Source organism: Mus musculus, chromosome X (assembly GCF_000001635.26).
Source record: "Mus musculus strain C57BL/6J chromosome X, GRCm38.p6 C57BL/6J".
Lineage (NCBI taxonomy): Eukaryota > Metazoa > Chordata > Mammalia > Rodentia > Muridae > Mus > Mus musculus.
The window spans coordinates 20,506,174-20,526,945 of record NC_000086.7 but is presented as its reverse complement, the minus strand read 5'-3'; the positions used below and the strand labels follow the sequence as shown (position 1 = coordinate 20,526,945).

General features: G+C 39.4%; 1 protein-coding gene across 5 annotated transcripts in view; it reads right to left on the bottom strand.

Annotated features, from left to right (window-relative positions):
* Positions 1-7,006: 7,006 nt before the first annotated feature.
* Jade3 (jade family PHD finger 3) overlaps positions 7,007-20,772 on the bottom strand; it is a 94,628-nt gene continuing 80,862 nt past the window's right edge. For all 5 annotated transcript variants that reach the window (XM_011247477.2, XM_030251375.1, XM_011247476.2 and 2 more), the window contains 3 exons: positions 15,456-15,926; positions 14,093-14,210; positions 7,007-9,960 (listed from right to left, as the gene is read on the bottom strand). In XM_011247477.2, coding sequence (XP_011245779.1) covers positions 9,050-9,960; positions 14,093-14,210; positions 15,456-15,926 — 1,500 coding nt within the window. In that variant the 3' untranslated portion in view covers positions 7,007-9,049. The remainder of the gene's footprint in view (positions 9,961-14,092; positions 14,211-15,455; positions 15,927-20,772) is intronic.

The following is a 20,772-nucleotide window of genomic DNA, read 5'->3' as shown; positions in this document are numbered from 1 at the left end:
TGGGCACGGTGCTTCATGCCTGTAATAGCAACACTTGGGAGGCTGAAGGAGAGTTAAGAGTTTGAAGTAAGCCTGTCCTATGTAGTGAGCTCCAGATCAGTCTAATCTATATGAGACATTGTCTCAAACGTGTTGATTTGAGCCACATGTGGTGGCTCTCACCTTTACTCTCAGCACTTAGGAAGTAGAGACAGGCAGATATCTAAGATTTTGAGGCCAGTATGGTTTACATAGTGAGTTCTAGGCCAGCCAATTCTATATAGTGAGAATCTGTCTTAAAGCAAACCAAAAGATTTCTAAAAATTGTTTACTGGCCTAAAAAAAGATCTATTCTTGCTTTAGTAGTTTTCTGGGTCTTTAAAAAATTATATTAGTTTTTTAATGATTTTGGGATTGACCCTGGGGCATGCGCACTTGCTGGAAATAGAACCCAGGGCCTTATGTATGCTGAACAAATGCTCTGCTATTGAGTCGTGGTCTATCTTAATAAATGTTTCTTGTTCACTTGAAAATATGTATTTTGGTGTGGTTTGTTGATCAGTGTATATTAAATCTACCTACATGAGTTTTTATTAAAATCTTCTACATTTCTACAGTTTTTCTATTATTTATATAGGCTGTATTTGTGCAATTGTCAATTTCTCTTTGTAATTCTATCATCTATCATTTGATGTATTTAAAATGTTAAACTTTATTGTCATATAGGATATATGTAAGGATGAGAGAGCTAGAGCTGAGAAGGAGAGGGGGAGGGGGAGAGGGAGGGGGAGGGGAGAGGGAGAGGGAGAAGAGAAGATGTCACACTGCATATGTGTAGGTCAAAGGACAACTTTTGTGGAGTCAGTCCTCTTTTCAGCTTTACTCGAGTTCTAGGAGTCAAAGTTAGGCTTCTTGGGACATTTTTACCTGCTGAGCCATTTCACTGGCCCTGCTTAATGTATTTTATAGTTGTGACAAGGTATATAAACAATAAACATTTGGGATTGTTTATGTTCTCTTGATGAATCTGTCTTTGTAGGCTATTAATATAGTGATTCCAGTCTTCTTTTGGTATCTCCCTTTCTAGCCTTTTATTCTTTTTGAAAAGCTGGGGTTTCACTATACATCTCAGGCCAGCTTCCAATTTGGTATCCTGTGTTAGCTCTCTGAGAGCTGTTACACTAGAGTGCCACTAGACCCAAACTCTAACCCTCTATTTTCTTGGATTTGTTTGTTGGGTTGGTTATTTTTGAGACAGGATTTCTCTATGTAGCCCTGGCTGTCCTGGAACTTGCTTTGTAGAGCAGGCTGGCCTCTGACTTGGAGATCTGCCTCCCAAGTACTGGGATTAAAGGCAACTCTGCCACCACCATCTGGGTTATTCTCTTGGTTTTTAAATTGTGTCTTTTTTTTTTGTTTTTTTTTGTTTTTTTTTTGTTTTTTTGAGACAGGATTTCTCTGTGTAGCTCTGGCTGTCCTGGAACTCACTTTGTAGACCAGGCTGGCCTCGAACTCAGAAATCTGCCTGCCTCTGCCTCCTAAATGCTGGGATTAAAGGCGTGCACCACCACGCCCGGCTTAATTTACATTTCAAGATTTCTTTTATTTCTTTTATTTTTATTAGATATTTTCTTCATTTACATTTCAAATGCTTTCCTGAAAGTCCCCTATACCCTCCCCCTGCCCTGTTCCCCAACCCACCCACTCCTGCTTCCTGGCCCTGGCATTCCCCTGTACTGGGGCATATAATCTTTGAAAGACCAAGGGCCTCTCCTCCCATTGATGGACGACTAGGCCTTCCTTTACTACATATGCAACTAGAGACATGAGATCTGGGGGTACTGGTTAGTTCATATTGTTGTTCCTCCTATAGGGTTGCAGACCCCTTTAGCTCCTTGGGTACTTTCTCTAGCTCCTTCATTGGGGGCCCTGTGTTCCATCCAATAGATGACTGTAAGCATCCACTTCTGTATTTGCCAGGCACTGGCATAGCCTCACAAGAGAGAGCTATATCAGGGTCCTTTCCGCAAAATCCTGCTGGTATATGCAATAGTGTCTGGATTTGGTGGTTGTTTTCTAATAGGCATCATAGAGTCGTGTTACTTAATTCACTAGCTCTGCTCAGGTATCTGGCCTCTCCAAGTCTTCTCTCACAGGCCACCCACTTTCTTCTGGTTTTGCTGACAGGAGCGTCATTCCTTTCTTTGAGCTAGTTCTCCCTTCTATCTTCTCACATGTGGATGGAAACTTAAGGATTCATTTTTACTTTCTAAGGACACTGTTTTAGACAGTAGGAATATACAAACTTATGCCAACCTGACAAGCACTGCCAGGCTTGTAGGGTACTGGAGAACTACTGAGTACTACACTGGAAAAAGTTTGGAAGGCAGAAAAGAGAAAACTATGTTTTTGTAAGGGGAAGAATTTATTGATAGAAAAAAAGGTCATGTTTTACATTTTAAGAAAGTGTTTCAGTTAAGAGCAAAAGTAAGGGCTGATGTGTGGATCAATGTAAAGAGCACTTTTCTAGAATGCACAAGGCCCTAGATCCAGTCCCTAGCACTTCAAACCCAAAGTGAAAATACATGACCAACTTCAGAGTATTTCAGTCCAGATAGGTCTGTTGGGGACAAAGATAGGTCTGTTGGGGACAAGTCTGAGAGGCTGGGGAGCAATTGCTCTATGCCCAACGTATTTGTTTCCTACTTCTGATGCAACAAATTGTCACAAATTCAGTGGGTATTTTTATTCTTCAGAAGTCTAAAATCATAGTGTAGGGGAAGGCTGGAAACTTCTAAGGAGAATGTGTTACCTGGCATCTTTGTACTTTCTGGAGACCATTGGATCAAGGCTCTTCCATTGTCACATATCTTGCTAGGAACTTTCATCTTTTTATTTTCCTACTTTGTATAAAGTACCCTGTGGTGGTATTGGATGGATCTGCCTAATGAAAGAACCTAGTGGGGAAACCCCCACTCAATTTCCGATTTGACATGCACCCAAGAATCACGAACAGACGACCAACTTGATGTAAGAACACAAGGTAGTTTAATGGCGGAGCTCCTTCTCACGCAGGAGACAGTGGATTCCACCACGAGGCTTGGAAGTTAGGGGTTTTTAAAGAAAAGGGGTGGTGCTGGGGGGAAGGAATTGGCGGTTTCACATGATTGGTTCATTTAAACATCAACAGACTGTCAGAAGGGCGGGAGATAGGGAGGCACCAGGCCAGTCAGGACATGTAACGATGGGCCTGCCCGGGCATGTCCCGGCCTGTTCTGCTATTTTCTCAGCCCCAGGTTTCAAAGCTCACAAACAACTCTTTGGGCTATTTGACATACATTACATGAATCACAGATCTCATTTTTTAAAATTTTCTTTCACTAACAATACAAGATAGCCTCTCTAGTTCAAGGATCTTAACTTTAATTATATTTGGAAGGCCTCTTTAACCAATACAAGAAACAGTAGGTTCTGAAAATTAGGGTATGAACATATTTGGAGAGTTATGTCTTCTGTAGCCAGTTAGAAGATTGACTAGTTAGGCAGAAAATAAGACCTCCAGGTTTTAGATCTACTGTGGGGTTTACCCTGCTCAGATTTGTGTGAAATATTCTGTTTTTTGGATATAAGTTTGTTTGCTTTTGTGTAAGTTGTCTAAATTTTTAAAGATTTATGTGTATGAGTGTTTTATCTGCATTCACGTAACTGTACCATGTGCATGCTGGTACCCACAGAAGCCAGAAGAATGTGTTGGAGCCCCGGGAACTGGAGTTGTGGATAGTTGTAAGCCACAATGTGTGTACTGGGAACTGGGTTCTCTGCAAGACCAAGTACTCTTTCTTTTTTTTGGGAGGGGGGGGGAAGGGTTTCGAGATAGGGTTTCTCAGTGTAGCCCTGCCTGTCCTGGAACTCACTTTGTAGATCAGGCTGGCCTTGAACTCAGAAATCCGCCTGCCTCTGCCTCCCGAGTGCTGGGATTAAAGGCATGTGCCACCATACCTGGCTGACTACCAAGTACTCTTTCTTAATCACTGAACCATCTCTCTAGCCTAAGATGATTAATTTTGATTTATAAGTTCTATCAAAGATGGCAAGGATCAAGTGGCATCAAATCAATGACTAGCCCTCAACAAAGGTTGTTTCCTTCAGGGAGAAAATGTGTAAGGATGCTTCAAGAAGGTACCCTAGACACAGAAGTCAATGATTGTTTTGGCTTCAATCTTGATGCTGCCGCGTAGACTTAGCTGTAGGACCTTAAACAAGTTTAACCATTTGGTCTGCTTTTACACGTGCCAAAAGGAGCCAATAGTCTCATCTTCCTGTAGTTGTGGATAAGCCTGACACATCAACACTTTTTTTTTCAAGTTAACTGGTCCCAAGTGTATTTCCTAGTTTGTCCTTGGTTGTTCTGTAAGGGATAACTGTCTTGAAAGTAAGCTTTATTCTCAGTCCATTTGGGGGGGTCTTGAGGGCAACAATGGGGCAAATTCTCTTGAGAGGGAGGCAAGCCTGTTCCTCATTGCTCCATCATTACTATTCAGTTAGAAAGTATAACTGAAAAGGCTGAGTGGCCACTGCATTGATGCAGCCAACAGCAGCCTTGTGAACACTCTCATTGGTTTTACCCCTTTAGATCCTTGCAGAGACAGGGAAAATGGGGAAGAATTGAACTAGGGTTTTTGTTTTCCAAATTAGAAGGGGGAAAAACTCTGGTGAACAGAAGGAAAAAAATAGTGCATAGGCCAGGATTATCAAAGCATGAAGAAGCATCTAATATCCACATCCCCATGAAGCAGACTAATCTAGATAGGGACTGTCCAGGTGTGTTTATTTATTTGTTTATAGGGCTGAAGGCATTACTTCTAAATTTTAAGTTTTTAAGAGTTTAAGGTGAGAAATGACTAAAGCATCCCATGATTTCCACATATGCTTCAGGAAAGTAGCTCCATTACAGCTCAACATTTCCCAAAACAACTCAGCAAACGGCAGTTCTTGCAGATGTTCTCTTAGCTCCAACTTCTGGTTGTGATGAGCACAGCTTGAGGTTCATCTTTCCAGTCTGTTGCTAAGCTACTTGCCACTTACTTAACTGAAATGAAAGGGAATTAAAGTAGTAGTGAAGGGAGGGGAAGGATGTTTGGAGCCTGATGGTAAGGCCTTGCAAAATGCTCACACCCCAATCAACCTCAACATGATGATAAATGTATTTGGAAGCATATGGCAGAGGAACTTACCAGTGACTGGACACAAAGGGTTGTGTAATTTCCTGCCTGTCTCATTGCAAAGGCAAAGTCTTTAGATCATTTATTCTCTTCCATTCTGTGATGTAAACTTAACTGAACTCCCAGAAGCCTTCTTTAACAGTGCTAAACCAAGTGTTACAAAGTTGGCTGCAGGGCTGGAGAGATGGCTCAGTGGTTAAGGTCACTGACTGCTCTTCCAGAGATCCTGAATTCAATTCCCAGCAACCACATGGTGGCTCACAACCATCTTTAATGGGATCTAATGCACTCTTCTGGTGTGATCTGAAGACAGCTACAGTGTACTCATATACATAAAATAAATAATTCTTTAAAAAAGAAAACAATTAAAAACAAAAAACAAAGTTGGCTGCAGAGATAGCCTCAGGGTGGGATTTACTAACTGTCCTTTTAAAACCATTATCACACAATTGCTGATTTCCACAAAACAGTAGCACTGAGAAAAGTCAAATGTCTTTGAAATAATACATTGAATACATTGTCTTTGAAATAATAACACATCAAAATTAATGGGTGCTGAATATACTTTTGCCGTTGGGTACTTTTCTTCAGTTCTAAAAAATGTAAGGGGCTTTGTAGGTGAGTTGGAGAGTACTTATCTAGCATGCTCAAAGTCCTGGTTTCTATCCTCAGCATGGCAAAATGGAAAAAAAAAAAAACCAAGCAAGCATATTGAGGATTTTGATCTTTCAGGGAAAAAACCTGGGACTGTTCATCAGTTGGCTTGCTCTCTACATTTAAGCATTTTTAAAAAATCGGATATTTTATTTACATTTCAAATGTTATCCCCTATCCCAGTATGTCCCCTGGAAGCCCCCTATCCCCCCCCCCACTCTCGCATTCCCACCCTGGCATTCCTCTACACTGGGGCATAAAGCCTTCACCAGACGAAGGGCCTCTTCTCCCATTGATGCCTGACAAGGCCATCCTCTGCTACATATGTGGCTGGAGCCATCGGTTCCTCCAGGTGTGCTCCGTGGTTGGTGGTTTAATTAGTCCCTGGGAGCTCTGGGGGGGGGGTGTTTGGGGGAGGTCTGGTTGGTTCATGTTCTTCCTATGCGGTTGCAAACCCCAAATGTTCACCTCCTATTGGAAATGCACACATTCTTAAAAACCCAGCAGCCTTTGGTGGCTCTAACAAAATATATTTGTAGTTTAAAGTCTTCAGAACCCTACCAGAACGGTTACTTATTAACAAGCGAGGTGGGCAGAGGCAAAACCAATCATTTTATCTATCTTTTGCTAATGATTTACTTAATGACCTTTGACAACTTGAAAATGTTTACCACACAAAGTCCTGCCATGAGACCATATAAACCTGATTACAAGACACTCTCAGAGCTCTGTGTAGAATAAATATTATAAACAATAGCCTTTAGATAGGAACCATGTCCCTGGCTATTTTAAATGATGATTCTAAAGTCTTTTCTTACTGGCCTGATGAATTCATGATTTCTGGGCAAAATACAAAGGGTTCTCTTTGACTTCTGGTATTGACTTGAATTCTGAATGTGTGCTTTTTCTTTGAGACAGGGTCTTATCACGTAACCCAGGCTGTCCTAGACATTATTTTTCTGTTTCAGCTTCCTACTGGGTTGCTAAACATGCATCACCATATTGTGATGATTTGTGCTTCTAAACATTCAATTCTTCCTCCCTGAACCTTGCTTCAGTTTGCTTCATTTGTATGGATTTTTAACATACAGTAAATTCATCAATGTAAAAAATCGGTATGCCAGAATAGAAAATCATCACACTGACAGAGGTTAACAGTTTTCATAATTTAATGAAAAAGTATTGATAAAAAGGTGACATTTGAAAAAAGATTGAGTTCATCTTCAAAACTTTTATAAGACAAGACAAAAAACATTAACAAAGGTTAAGAGGTAATACTTCAAAGAACAAAATGTAGCAGATGCTTGGGGCATTTGGAATGTATACAATGGAAGGCTGGCTCATTTGTTTACCCAGGAAAATTCTCTAAAAAAGTTACCATTTTATCTCCCTGACTTGAATTTTTCAGGCAATACTCTTCCAATGGCATTACATATGGAATTTGGCTAAAGCACTGTTTCCATGTTTGCTCCCCTGCCTCAGAATTCAAAAGCATGAAAGGACACAGGCAACCTGTTGGCCTTTAAGGAATTTACAACTCAGCTTCATTATACTCATTACCATGAAAGTGTTAAATTTATATGTACCCTATGAGTATTCAAATAAGCACAGAAGCTGAGGGTATGAAGAAAGGAAATTCTCTCCCTCATGTTTTCAACTAAAAGAAAATACAGGACACCTATTATTCATGTTATGGTCTGTTCACACATGTTCATAGGCACAAAAGGAATTATTTTGAAGATGCAGCCAAAAGAGAGGCAAAATACACAAAATTTCAAAACAGGAGAAAACAAAACCCCAAAGAAACCTTTAATGAGGTTCTAGGAATGAAAGTGAAGCAGAGGCAAACTGCTGAGTTTTCTAGCTCCATAGCACTGGCACCTACTGCAGCTGGCTTCTTTCACTAGCATGAAACTTCAGAAATTGAAAATGGCCTCTTGTTTGAAAATTCTCTCTATATGTTCCCGAACTAGAAGAAAGAGAATATTATTTTAAGGCTAAGAAGAAAAGGAAGCTGAGAATTACAGTCTGCCTCACACATGTTTATAAACTGTTACTTTCTCCTTTTGCTTAAAGGGGAAGCAGACTTGTTTTATCCCCTGCTTCAAAATTCTCTTCGTCTAGAAATGAATCAAGGCTGATTATTTGGTAATGTGGTATAAGCAAGTTCTGAAAAATGGCTCCAACTTTTATGCTTGGGAAATGGCCTTGGATTTAAAATTCATAAAAAGCTAAATTATATCCATGTGCTGAACACATGCTTTCAAATTTCTGACAATAAAAATCTGTTTCAAAATTAAAGCACGTTAAGAATACTTAAGCCTCTGTGTATTACACTATATCTTAATTATTCCTCAATAAAAATTTTATAAACATTAAAGCAGGTATACAAAAACTGTCAGCCAAACTTTACTCAAACTTATTTGAAAACAACAGAAAAAAACCCTGACCTGGTACAAATATACCAGAAAAGGTCACACTTTGGGAAATGTTCTGGACATCTTCACAAATGCCTTGAGAAGCAGAGCATTTTCCTTGGAAGTAGTACTTCTGTACTTTTGTAAACACTATTCACAAGTTAGCTTGTTAGCTGGATAAGAGAGTTATGAATGTGTCCCCAAGAAGTAGGTCTAGGAACAGGCACTGGACACCTACAAGAACTGACTTTGGAAGATAGGATACTGTGAAAGAAACTCAACCTTGCATGAAGCAAGGAAGACAACAGTAAGAGTCAGTATCTGAGACTGTTGCTCTCCTGGTCTCTCTCTTGAAGGTTTTACAGATACCAGTGGAATTAGAAATTTTCTAGATTTGAGCTTCAAGGAGTCACATGTTATAGTTTCAAAAGATAAGTAGTTTTAGTGTCTGTCACATCCTCTTGCAAATCCATTGACAATGCAAGGATTCTTAGTATGTAGATTAATCAGTGTGTTAATGTAACGGGAAAGCTGCCCTGAAGTACTAACTGAGCAAATACTCTGGGCCCAACTGTTCCCAGCAGCCTCCGACAAAGCAACCCCAGACAATCTGCAACTCTTGTAATGTGCTTATAAAAACTAGACCTGAAATGCTTTCAAAAACTTCAAACCATCATTTTCCCTGCAATTCCCCCTAATATATACTAGAATCCTTTTGGTGTTTATATTTCCCCCAGTATACGGGGCAAAGGCTGGGTTACTCTTAGGCGTTTCTGATCACCTTTGCATTGAGCTGTGGGAATGAGGGTGTGTCTTGGTTTTCCCATGGCACTCCCGAGCAGAATCATGGGAAGGATTTTCTCTGTCAGAACTCTCTCTCTTTACCCTTGGTGTTTCTTTACTCCCCTCCCCTTCTGCTTCTGAATCACTGGGCTCCAAATCAGGGCAATAGCCATCAGTTTCCTGATATGAAGCTCTTCCTGTGGGACGCCTGAGAAGCTGTCTACCCCACAACTGCTCCTTAGAGCTCACATTCTTAGTTGGCTTAACACAGTACTGGAGGTCCTCAGTAGGCTTCACCCATGTATTGGTGGCCTCCTTGAAGGACCTGCTGAAATGTTCCATGCTAGATTTTCTAATGTTGCCTGGACTGGGTAAGTGGGAGCTGAGCATGGACTCCTGGTCATAGCACACCTCACTTGAATTAACTTTCTGGGTGATGTTCCCAGACCAGTTGCCCTCCAGGCCATTGGAACTAGAAACCCTGGAGTTAGGCTGATTCTTCCCATTACCAATAGACACCTGTCCATGGAGGGCAGCCTGAAGGGCCAGAGGCTTCCCTAGTGATTGCCCATGATAGAATTCTGCAGATGGAGCTCTCGGAGTAGGACTGGAGCTCTTGGTTTCACATCGAGAATGGCTTCGGCTAGTCTGCAAACAGTTACTTTTGCTTTCTAGTGGATATCTTGGATATATTTTCACATTCATATCCAGTGGTTCCTCAGGCATCTGAGGGCTCCTTTTACTGTGACCAGGGGAGCTGCTGCCAGGAGACGAGAGTTGGTGTTCAGTTTCTGTGGAGCTGTCTTTGCAATCTTCTGAGGTTGATTTAGGCATTTTTAACTTTAAGGTAATTCGTGGTGGTGGATAAAACAGTGAGTTCTCTAGTGCATTTGTCAAAGAAAGTCCTGAGATAAAAAAGAAAGATTTGTTTAACAACCGATTTAATTATTAGCATATATGTGTATCAAAAAGTGAACTCACAAACCTATTGTTCCAAGTGTCTACTGGGCACCTGTCTTTGAAGAGCATGTATATCACGGTGAGTAGATGAAGAGAGTAGCAGTAGACGATGAACCCAGAGACCCACAGAAAACACTATCCATTAATCCCATCTTTTCACCTTTGCTTTCCTAACTTACAAAATATGATCAACAACCTAGTGTGCTCTGTCATACACCCCTATCTCCATGTCTTTCATGTTTTTGTGTATGTGTGGGTGCAACTGTACACACATATATGCACGTGGAGGCTAGAGGTTGATACTGGTTGTTTTCTTCAATTGTTCTCTACTTTATTTTTTATTAAACTATTTCCCTTCCTGGTCCCCCCTCACAGAGTTCTTCACTCTATCCTTCTCTACCTTGGTTTTTGAGACAGGGCTTTTTACTGAACGTTGAGCTCAATAATTGGTGAGACTAGCATACTTCTGGGATCATCCTTTCTCCACCTAACTGGTGCTAGAATCACAGCACAAGGGTGTGCACCACACAGGCTTTTTATTTGAGTGCTGGGGCTTGAACTCTTCCCCTAGACTTTCCCTTGCATTTCAATTCTATAAAGAATGTCACTCACAGTGGTTTGAAATGAGTTCCTTGTGTGTTTATGATTGGGCATATGCATAATGAACAGGACTGAATATATGTCTCTTATTCTCTGATGTTTCTGATGTTATTCTCCTATCATCTTGGGAATTCCCAAATAATTCAAATAGAAAACCTCAGAAACACAGTACAGGTTTTTGTGAGGCATAGGTAAGTAAGTATTTTAACTTGGCATTAGAAGCAGTGAGTGGCTCCAGAATATTTTATGCCCTTAACCTCTAGTTTCATGATTACAAATGATTATAGGGTATAGGATAATTTTAAAAATATTACTGGACCAATGTATGGGTACAAGACTATGTGTGTAGAGGTAGATGACAACTTTGTTTTTTGTTTTTTTCGGGACAGGGTTTCTCTGTATAGCCCTGGCTGTCCTGGAACTCACTCTGTAGACCAGGCTGGTCTCGAACTCAGAAATCCGCCTGCCTCTGGCCTCCCAAGTGCTGGGATTAAAGGCGTGTGCCACCACGCCCAGCTGGTAGATGACAACTTTATAGTCAATTCTTATATATATCTTATAGATATGGGTTCTGAAGATCAAAGCTAGGCCACCTGACTTTCAAAGCAAGTGCTCTTACCTGCTGAGCCATCTTGCTGGCCCTGGGCAAAGTATTATAGTGGTAAGGACCACAGGAAAGAATCAAAACATATAGGTTTATCCAGAGAAGTATTAATTATCTGGATGTCACCCTACAATTGGCCTTTGCCCATTATCGTCTTACAACATATATAGCTTTTTAAAAATGAGGTATAAGCCGGGTGTATTAAAGGGACACCAGGAAGTGGAATGGAGCTGAATCCTGTGTTTAAGGAAATAGATTAAGGGAGTCAACTCAGGGTAATATCCCACCCAAGTTTATTGTCTATATGTTTGCAGTCGAACAAGGGATAGTTATTTTTAGACATTATTATACCTGGCTTTTGTTTTCATTTGGACACATATATGTCAAATTGACAAGGGGTGGATTGTGAAGGCTATTCTCAGTTGTCAATTTGACTATATGAACTATAATCCAGAGCTTATAAAGATCTTGTGAACCTTTTTTAAAAAGGCTTAGGCCCAGGCATGGTGGTACGTGCCTTTAATACCAACATTCAGGAGACAGAGGCATGCAAATCTCTGAGTTTAAGGTCAGTTTACAGAGCAAGTTCTAGGATAGCCAAGCATAGGCAGTAAAGGATGTAACAGAACAAGTGGGCAATGTTCTAGTCCTAGAAAGCAGAACTACTCAGTTTCAGCCATGTGGCTCTAGCTTTAGAGTTCAAAATAGAAGGGACTACTGGGACAATTGATGCTGGTTAGCTGGAGCTAAGAAATTAGCAGTGATCAAGAAGAGACCAGCATCACTGAGGTGAAATCTTCTGGGAAGTGTTTTCTGAAAGCATAAACTGTGTTCCAGAGATAGCCAAGGTTGTACCTCATGCTGCAGCTGGACTTGGTAATGTATAAGAGTCACCCATGTGGTACTGGTTTTGAAGGCATGAAGGGGTCATGAAGAGCAGCTGAGGTTTGGCACTCTGGGAGGCCATGGAAAGCCATTGGCGAAGGTGAAGCCTCAGCTGTAGTGGACAGCTCAGGACTCAAGGGGTCATGCAAATGATTTGAGGCTTGGCACCATGAAGAGAGCCTATGAGAGGCTATTGGTGAAGCCTAGTTGCAGTGGAAGACCCCAGCATATTGGAGATGCTAGTACCATGGAATGATCACCAAGAACAGCATCAGTAGTGGAGTGGATCAACCTGAGCTTAGAGTGCTATAGAGGGCAGAGCTGGAGAAGTGATGCCAGCCCTTTGAAGGAGAACACAACAAAGGTAAAAGAAGTTGGACTTCAGACATGGAAATGCAGAGTTTGGAGTTTGCCCAGCTGGTTTTTGGTCTTGCTTTGTTCCTCATATTATTTCCTCATTATGTGATCTGCTTTTGGGTATTTATTTTACAGGGGATTACAGTTAAGATATTGATTGCATGAATCTCAGAAGAGACTCTGAACTTTGGATTAAATATTGTTGAGACTGTGATAGACTGGGAACTTTTGTGTTTTTCATTATGCTATGGCTATGTATGCCCTCATAGACTCATGTGTTTGAACAAACCTAAGGGGACCAGGGAGTGGAATGTTGTAGTTTGAATATGCTTGGCTGATGGGGGTGGCACTATTAGAGGGTGTAACCCTGTTGGAATAGGTGTGTCACTATTAGGGTAGGCTTTGAGGTCTCTATGCTCAATTTTCATCCAGTGTGGAATGAGAGCTTCCTCTTGTTTGCCTGCAAAAGACAGTCTCCTGCTGCTGCCTTCTGATCAAGATGTAGAACTCTTGGCTCCTCCAGCACCATGTCTGTCTGGACAATGCCATGTTTTCTATCATGATGGCAATGGACTGAACCTCTGAAACTGTAAGCCAGCCCTAATTAAATGTTTTCCCTTGTAAGAGTTGCCTTGGTCATGGTGTCTCTTCATAGAAAAAAATCAAACTAAGATACTTATCAAGTGGGTAGTGCAGAGAGTCTTTTATTGACTGCACTATCTTCTAGTTTATTTCTTAATCCCTAGTACAGTGATTCTCAATATTCCTAATGCTGCAATCCTTTAGTAAAGCTTCTCATGTTGTAGTAATCCACAAACATAAAATTATTTTCATTGCTATTTTATAATTTTGTTACTGTCATGACTCCTAATGTAAGTATCTGTGTTTTCTGATGATCTTAGGCAACCCATGTGAAAGGATTATTTGACCTTCCCCATGGGGTTTCGACCCACGGGTTGAGAACCATTGCCCTAGTAGCTTCTCAATAAAAATGAAGAAATTAAAATATTAATATATCTCTTTTAACTTCTGGCTGAGGAGTGTTTTAACAGATGACTTTTAAGAGTACCTGTTATGAGCCGGGCATGGTGGCGCCTTTAATCCCAGCATTTGGGAGGCAGAGGCAGGTGGATTTCTGAGTTCGAGGCCAGCCTGGTCTACAAAGTGAGTTCCAGAACAGCCAGGGCTATTCAGAGAAACCCTGTCTCGAACCACCCCCCCCCCCCAAATACCTGTTATGAGTAACCCTGGAATTAAATGGTTTCTGGGAACTGGGATTTGGTGCTACCTTCTTGATTTTAAGTGAATTTGATAATTACAAAATACTTCTCATGGCTGTAATTAATGGCATTAAATATTTGTCTGGGATCTAGATTATCTGCCTCAAACAACTTCTCGAATCCTATCCTTGAATTTCTTTTCCTTCCTTATTTTTTTGGAGAAGGGGCATGTTTCTTTCCAGGAATTTTTTTACCTTGCAAGTTGACAGTAAAATAGGTCACATTAATTATCAGAATTAGAAAGAAATGAAAAAAATTTTAAGTGGTACAAGAGATATGATACTAAATTGTAAAAGTGGAATATAATCAGATTTTCTATATTTTCTCAGACAACTTTAAGAAATACTTTACCTTCTGTAATTTCTTCATTGATAAGCTGGACTTGCAAACCAAAAATCTGTTCCTGCACTTTGGTGTGTGATAGTTTCAGCTTCTCTCGTCTGCTTATCATGTAGCACAGATTTCGGACCTGCAAGAAAATCCCCACCAAATCAAGATGTTTGTCATATTAAGCAAGTTTACAGTTGAAATTCTTCAGCCATATTAAAGACCACTGAATTCTAGGGAAGTTGGGGGGGGGGGTCTAGGGGACTTTTGGGATAGCATTTGAAATGAATTTAGTAATTTGAAAAAAATTACTTAAAAAAAATCATGTTTAAGGATGTAATATGTATCATGCACTATACATCACATACCATTTTAGTCTCAAGCCAAGCTTGGAACATCTGTATATCTGTTGAGTTTGTGCACGTTACTTAAGGTTTGCAGTTTCAATTCTTTATTTGTCAAATGAAAATAATGATACACAAACACAAACACACACACACACACAGACCACTGAATTCTGGTGGCTGTGGGAGGAGTGACAATAAGACCCAAGGGTCACAAACCATGACCAAACCTCTGAAACCTACTCTCTAGTCTACACTGTAGTAGGATCAATTTAATGAACACAATCTACCAGGTGAGATGATAATGGTATCATACTTTAGCCTTCCCTTTCTATCCATGAGTATGAATGATAGCGCTTGGCATCTGTACCATCAGGCCTGGCTCATTTCTACAAAATTCCCTAGAGTAAATACAGCACCAACCATTTCTTTGAATTCTTGTAGCACTTAATTTACCTGATGAATATATATCATAAGTTGAATTACCTGGTGAAGTGGCTATCAACCAGAGATGATTTTAACCTCTAGAAGGAATCTGGTAAACTTGGAAAACAATTCTGGTTGTGAGAACCAAGTGTGTAAAGGGATGATACTAGCATCTAGTGAATAGAGATCACTGATGCTGCTAAATATCCTATTCTGCCACTTACAATAAAGTGCAGCACTGTACAATAAATAACTGTGCAGCTCAAGATGTCAATAGTGCTGAGTTTGAGAATACCCAGAGGGATAGTACTTTTCTGGACAAAGTTCATTCGTTTAGGCTTCAGTCTCAGGAATATGTTAGTAAAATATAGCTGAGCCATTTTAGACTTGACAGTGAATTAAAAAGTTAATCAACTGAGAATAATAAACTCTAAGTTTAAGTCCATAGCACAAATGTGTAAAAATTTAAACAGAACTCAACATCTGGGGCCACAGTGAACTCAGACAATAAGGAAGGACACAGAAACTCACACTATAAAAGAATGGTCATTTTAAAACTGGAAGTGATATCTTCTAGCTCTACGCAGACATTAGTCAAAGCTTATTAGTCACCTTACCCTCTCAAGGTCCTGCCGCAGATGCATAAACATTCTCATCCGAGTGTGAATGCTTTCTTCTTTTGGCTGAACCAAGCCATTTTCTTCCTCTTCTTTTGGGGGAATTAATGGCTTATTGAAGTTGCTTTTGCGCTTTAGTTTCCAGTAGTTATAGATAAAATCGACAGTGAACGCAGATAACTCCATCTCTTTGGCAACATCTTCTACCTGGACTAAGGTATAGAATTCTTCTTCTAGTTCACGAAGCTTCTGTGCCCGTAGGCTGGTTTTCTCACTTTTTGCCTGGCTCTGCTCGGCGACTCTGTGGTGGTGGTACTCGGCGTCCCCAAGTTTTGGCTTGTTTTGGCTATGCTTGAGGCAAAATGACTTGAACTTTACTTCATCCCCCTCATCTAGGATGGTCTTCATTTCCAGGCCGTGCTCAAAGGCACAGGTGACATGAAAGGCAGTGATACAGCTTTTCACAGAGCACTGAAGGAGAAAGAATGTGTCAATGCAGCAGATGGGAAGAGGATACAGAGCTGTGTATCCCTAAGTCCCTAATGTGAGCTTATAGACAGCAAAGGGAAGACAAAAGGGTGGCTTGACCATGAAAAATATTTTACAAATAAAGAAAAAATGAAACAAAAAGAAAAGGAGAAAAATATTTTACAAGTAAAAAAACTTTTATAAGTTACCCAGGAAACTTGCTCATATAGAAAACAGCAAAACAACAACAAAAAATGAAATTGCCTTTTTTTTTTTAAAAGAAGTTTCTGATTTATGTAAAGTTATATGGTTTCTTCTCTGTGTCCTACATATCACCAATACATGTTTTTATTGTAGTAATTTTCATAAACTACCTACTAATAACTGAAAAAAATCCCTGGCCATTAAATCTTAAGACAGAAGCTATGTCAATTACGTATATACCAGTATATCATCAATTCAGGCAACACCATATACCACTCAAAACACAGTTGCTTAGAACAAATGAAAGAAAAGGCATAGTTTATATTGTTGCCAGGACATCCATGATTCTAAAAGGCCACAGGAACTTTAATACTTAAACAACCTAACTTCCTGAAATTGTTCTTATACAGCTGAGCCATCCATCAGATTAGACAACTAGACAACTAGTCATGAAAGCCTATTTAAATTTAAATTAATTTCAATGTAGCCAAAATGTTGTTCCCCATTAGAGGAACACTTGTGTTGCATGTGTAAGGCTCTGAGTTTCACTCACTAAACTGCAAAAAAAGTTAATTAAAATTACATACAATGAGAACAAATGGCTCAGCATGTAAGTTGTCAAACTGATGACAAATTTAATCACAGGATCCACAAGGTAGGAGAGAGCTCACTCTTACAAGGTGTTCTCTAATTTCCACATATTCTCCCCTCAATAAATACATATTATTTGAAAAAATGACATACATTGAAAAATTTAACTCCTCAGTCATATTAGCTACATTTAAACCAAACTAGACAACATACATATGCACATAAAATATTTTCATCACTGTAGTCAGTTTTACTGGAGAATATGGTTACAGGCATTTTAAAATTAAGTTTGCACTATTCTGCCTTCCACTGATAGATCTAATACATTTATTAAGTATTAGTATGGATCACACACTGACTCTTCATAGAGAAACAGAGTAGGAAGAATTTGATCCATGACAGATGCATTCTTGTGTGTAAGCTAAATTACCACATTTCTTATGTTAAAATGTTACAGCTTTCTCTTTTTAAAAAACACAGGGCCATCTAGAGACTGCCATATCCGGGGATCCATCCCATAATCAGCTTCCAAACGCTGACACCATTGCATACACTAGCAAGATTTTGCTGAAAGGACCCAGATATAGCTGTCTCTTGTGAGGCTATGCCGGGCCTAGCAAACACAGAAGTGGATGCTCACAGTCAGCTATTGGATGGATCACAGGGCCCCCAATGGAGGAGCTAGAGAAAATACCCAAGGAGCTAAAGGGATCTGCAACCCTATAGGTGGAACAACATTATGACCTAACCAGTATCCCGGAGCTCTTGACTCTAGCTGCATATGTATCAAAAGATGGCCTAGTCGGCCATCACTGGAAAGAGAGGCCCATTGGACTTGCAAACTTTATATGCCCCAATACAGGGGAATGGCAGGGCCAAAAAGGGGGAGTGGGTGGGTAGGGGAGTGGGGGGAGGGTATGGGGGACTTTTGGTATAGCATTGGAAATGTAAATGAGGAAAATACCTAATAAAAATATTTTTAAAATTTAAAAAATAAAATAAAATAACTTAAATAATGAGATAAGCATATTAGGGAACTTGCAGAATTTTGCTATGAAAACACTTCCCAGAAAACCTAAAGATGGTAAACTCTAACTAGATACTGATTTATAACTATACAAAGCTTAGATTTTGGATGCTTTTAATTATTGTGTATTTTTGATAATATTAAAAATACTACATTAAAAAACAAAAAACACAGGGATACACATACATGTTAACACAAGAGATTTTATTTCTAAGAATCTAGGATGAGATCATATGTACTCTAAAAACTTTCTAGATTTAGTTAAATGTCTTTGGTTATCTGAATTAAAATTAAGGGTAAATATTTTTTAAAAGTGAAAGGAAAATGGTAGGATTTTTTCATAGTTAAAGCAAGTGCTAATTCTTTTGGAAGCCTGCCATTTGGAGGTCACTGTGCTTATTATACACATGCTGGAGTTTTGATAATTAAACAGAGAATAAGCTTGGAAATGAATAAAGATAGAAAGAACACAATGTATGAAAGGTCTTAGAAATTTAAGATACTCAATAGAAATGAAAACAAAATGCTTGTATGAGTTTTCATACCAGCATTATTTTGTATAGTTGGCTTTTCTTCTTACCACCAAAATGTATAAGCCTCCAATTACAATACCACATGATTTTAAAAGTATTTTATGTGAATGTGTATGCATGTTTACTATGTATATGCATTACCCATGGAAGTCAAAAGAGGTGTCAGATCACCTAGAGCTGGAGTTATTGAATTGTGAGCAGCCCTATGTGGGTGCTGGGAACTGAATCTGGGTCCTCTGCAAGAAACACAAATGCTTTTAACAGCTGAGTCATTTCTCCAGCTCCTAGAATGATCTTTTCTAAAACTAGATGGTTTTATGGCAGTTTGCTAAGAGACATTCTTAATCATCATCTATGCATTGTTTTTTTTTAATTTTGTGCAATTTATATTTCTATACTCTGTAAGTTTGATCTGAGAGATATATTTTTAACACCCTACTGATTGTTGCTGAAGAATGTCTTTTATTATCTGTTGTATAATTATTTCATTTCTCATGGATATTTAATTTTCTTCTAAGAGAATACTATCAACCATTAAAGCAATAGGGAGGATTACATTTTTTTGAGACAGGTCTCTATACATAGACTGGCTGTCCTAGAACTTAACATATAGACCAGGCTGGACTTGAACTCACAGAGACCCACCTGCCTCTTCTTTCTGAGTGCTAGGATTACTGAAGCACTGAGATCAAGGCATGTGCTACCATGCCTGGTAGGAGAATTACACTTAAACAAATTCAACAGTAAAGGAATTTCAGGAATGGGACATAATTCCAAGATCATCTAACACAGACCTACATTTATTATTAATTAAATTGCTAAAGTACCTGATTTAGACCCACCCAACTTCCAATGAATCCAATGAACTGATAATCTAGCCACATACCACATAAAAGCTCACAATGTCACAAAACAAAACCAGCCTTCCTTAGCTTGGGGTAGTTCTTTTCAAAACTTTGATTATATTACATGGAAATATATATCCTTAAAATTTCCACAGATTTGACAAACCTTATGAAAATGAGGATGATGCTAAGCTCAGGATGCATTTATGAGTATTTTTATTATCACTTGGCTAAAAATTAGGCAGATATTTAAAAACCAAATAGTAAAGGGTATTTTTAGCAACCACCAATAAAATGTCAAAACAGATGTCTCTCCAGACAAAATTACAGACTACAGAGAAATAAATTACCCCAAAAGACAAATATATGGATGGTAAATTAGGAATATCTCTTAGCAGACTCTGGCATAACACCATCTAAGTTTTAGAAAAGGTCATTCTGTGGTATTTATAATTAGAGATCCATACACTTTGGGGCTAAAAGAGTAAAGGCCAGCCAGGTTTTGGAGCCAATCATTTAGTTATTGCTATTATAAAGTAAAGCCACTATGAAAATTCATGTAGAAGTTTTTATTTAGATTTATGTTTTCATTTCTTTTGAGTACTGTGTAACAAAGGATTAACCTGGCCCCAAGAAAGGTTTGGCCCTTTGTCTCTAGTACCTGAGGAATGACAAGCAAGCTTCTTTTGGACTGTTGTGCCTGATAAAAGTTGACTTTGCTTACTTGGAGTCAGATAATCTATGCTACGTGACTATGGTAGAGGCTTTGGGTTGCATGGTATCAACTGACTTCCAGAGGGACCCAAGAATAAGACAAGGCAAACGGATAGTTAGCCATTTCTATGTGGTAAATCCCCAATATTACCTCTTGCTCCAAGGCTCTGGTGAGTGGAGAAATAAACACTAAATGCATGGCTCTTGGGGTGGGGTGGTAGGGAGTATAAGCTGTACGTTTCCTTGGATAAGCTGTGGTGTGTAGGCAGAGAGTGGAGGACATGGTGGTCACTGACCCTGTCCGCTGTTATAATGAGACACAAACCCAGTTTTTTGCAGATTACTGTGGAGACTGAGAGCAGAGTCAATAATAGGTAGGGGAGTGCGTGTCCTTTGGGGCTGATACTTTGTGACTGGTACTTGGTCGTTAGTAGGGTATCAACTTATTTCTGCAGCTCCTTTGAGGTTATTACTAACTCTTTTCTGTCAAGTGCATAACTTGCTGCTTTGTTTGTCCCGCTCCTCCTCCATTCTTTGGTGCACTCATACACCAGCCTTAGTTGCTCACTACAGCCATTGCTGGCTTCTAGCAGCTAGAGGGAGGCTTTTAGAGCAAAACCATTCCTGATGTAGACAACATATTCTGGATAGGTCCAGCCCTATAGCAGCATATAGCACCAACTTGTATTGTAAAAAAAAAAGAGAGGGATTAGGGTAGACCCAGACCCAGTTACCTTAGCTTTCCAGATATTAAGACTGGGAAAGGAAGCTGCATCATTTATATATCTGTTGTTTTTTTAAAACCTATTTGTCTATTTAGTAAAGTTTTCAGCTTTTGACAATATTTTTAATTTTTATTCATATTCTCACCTTTATCTGATTTTATTTATATATTTTATATCTGTATTTTAAAATTGCTTACTCTTTTCCCCAGC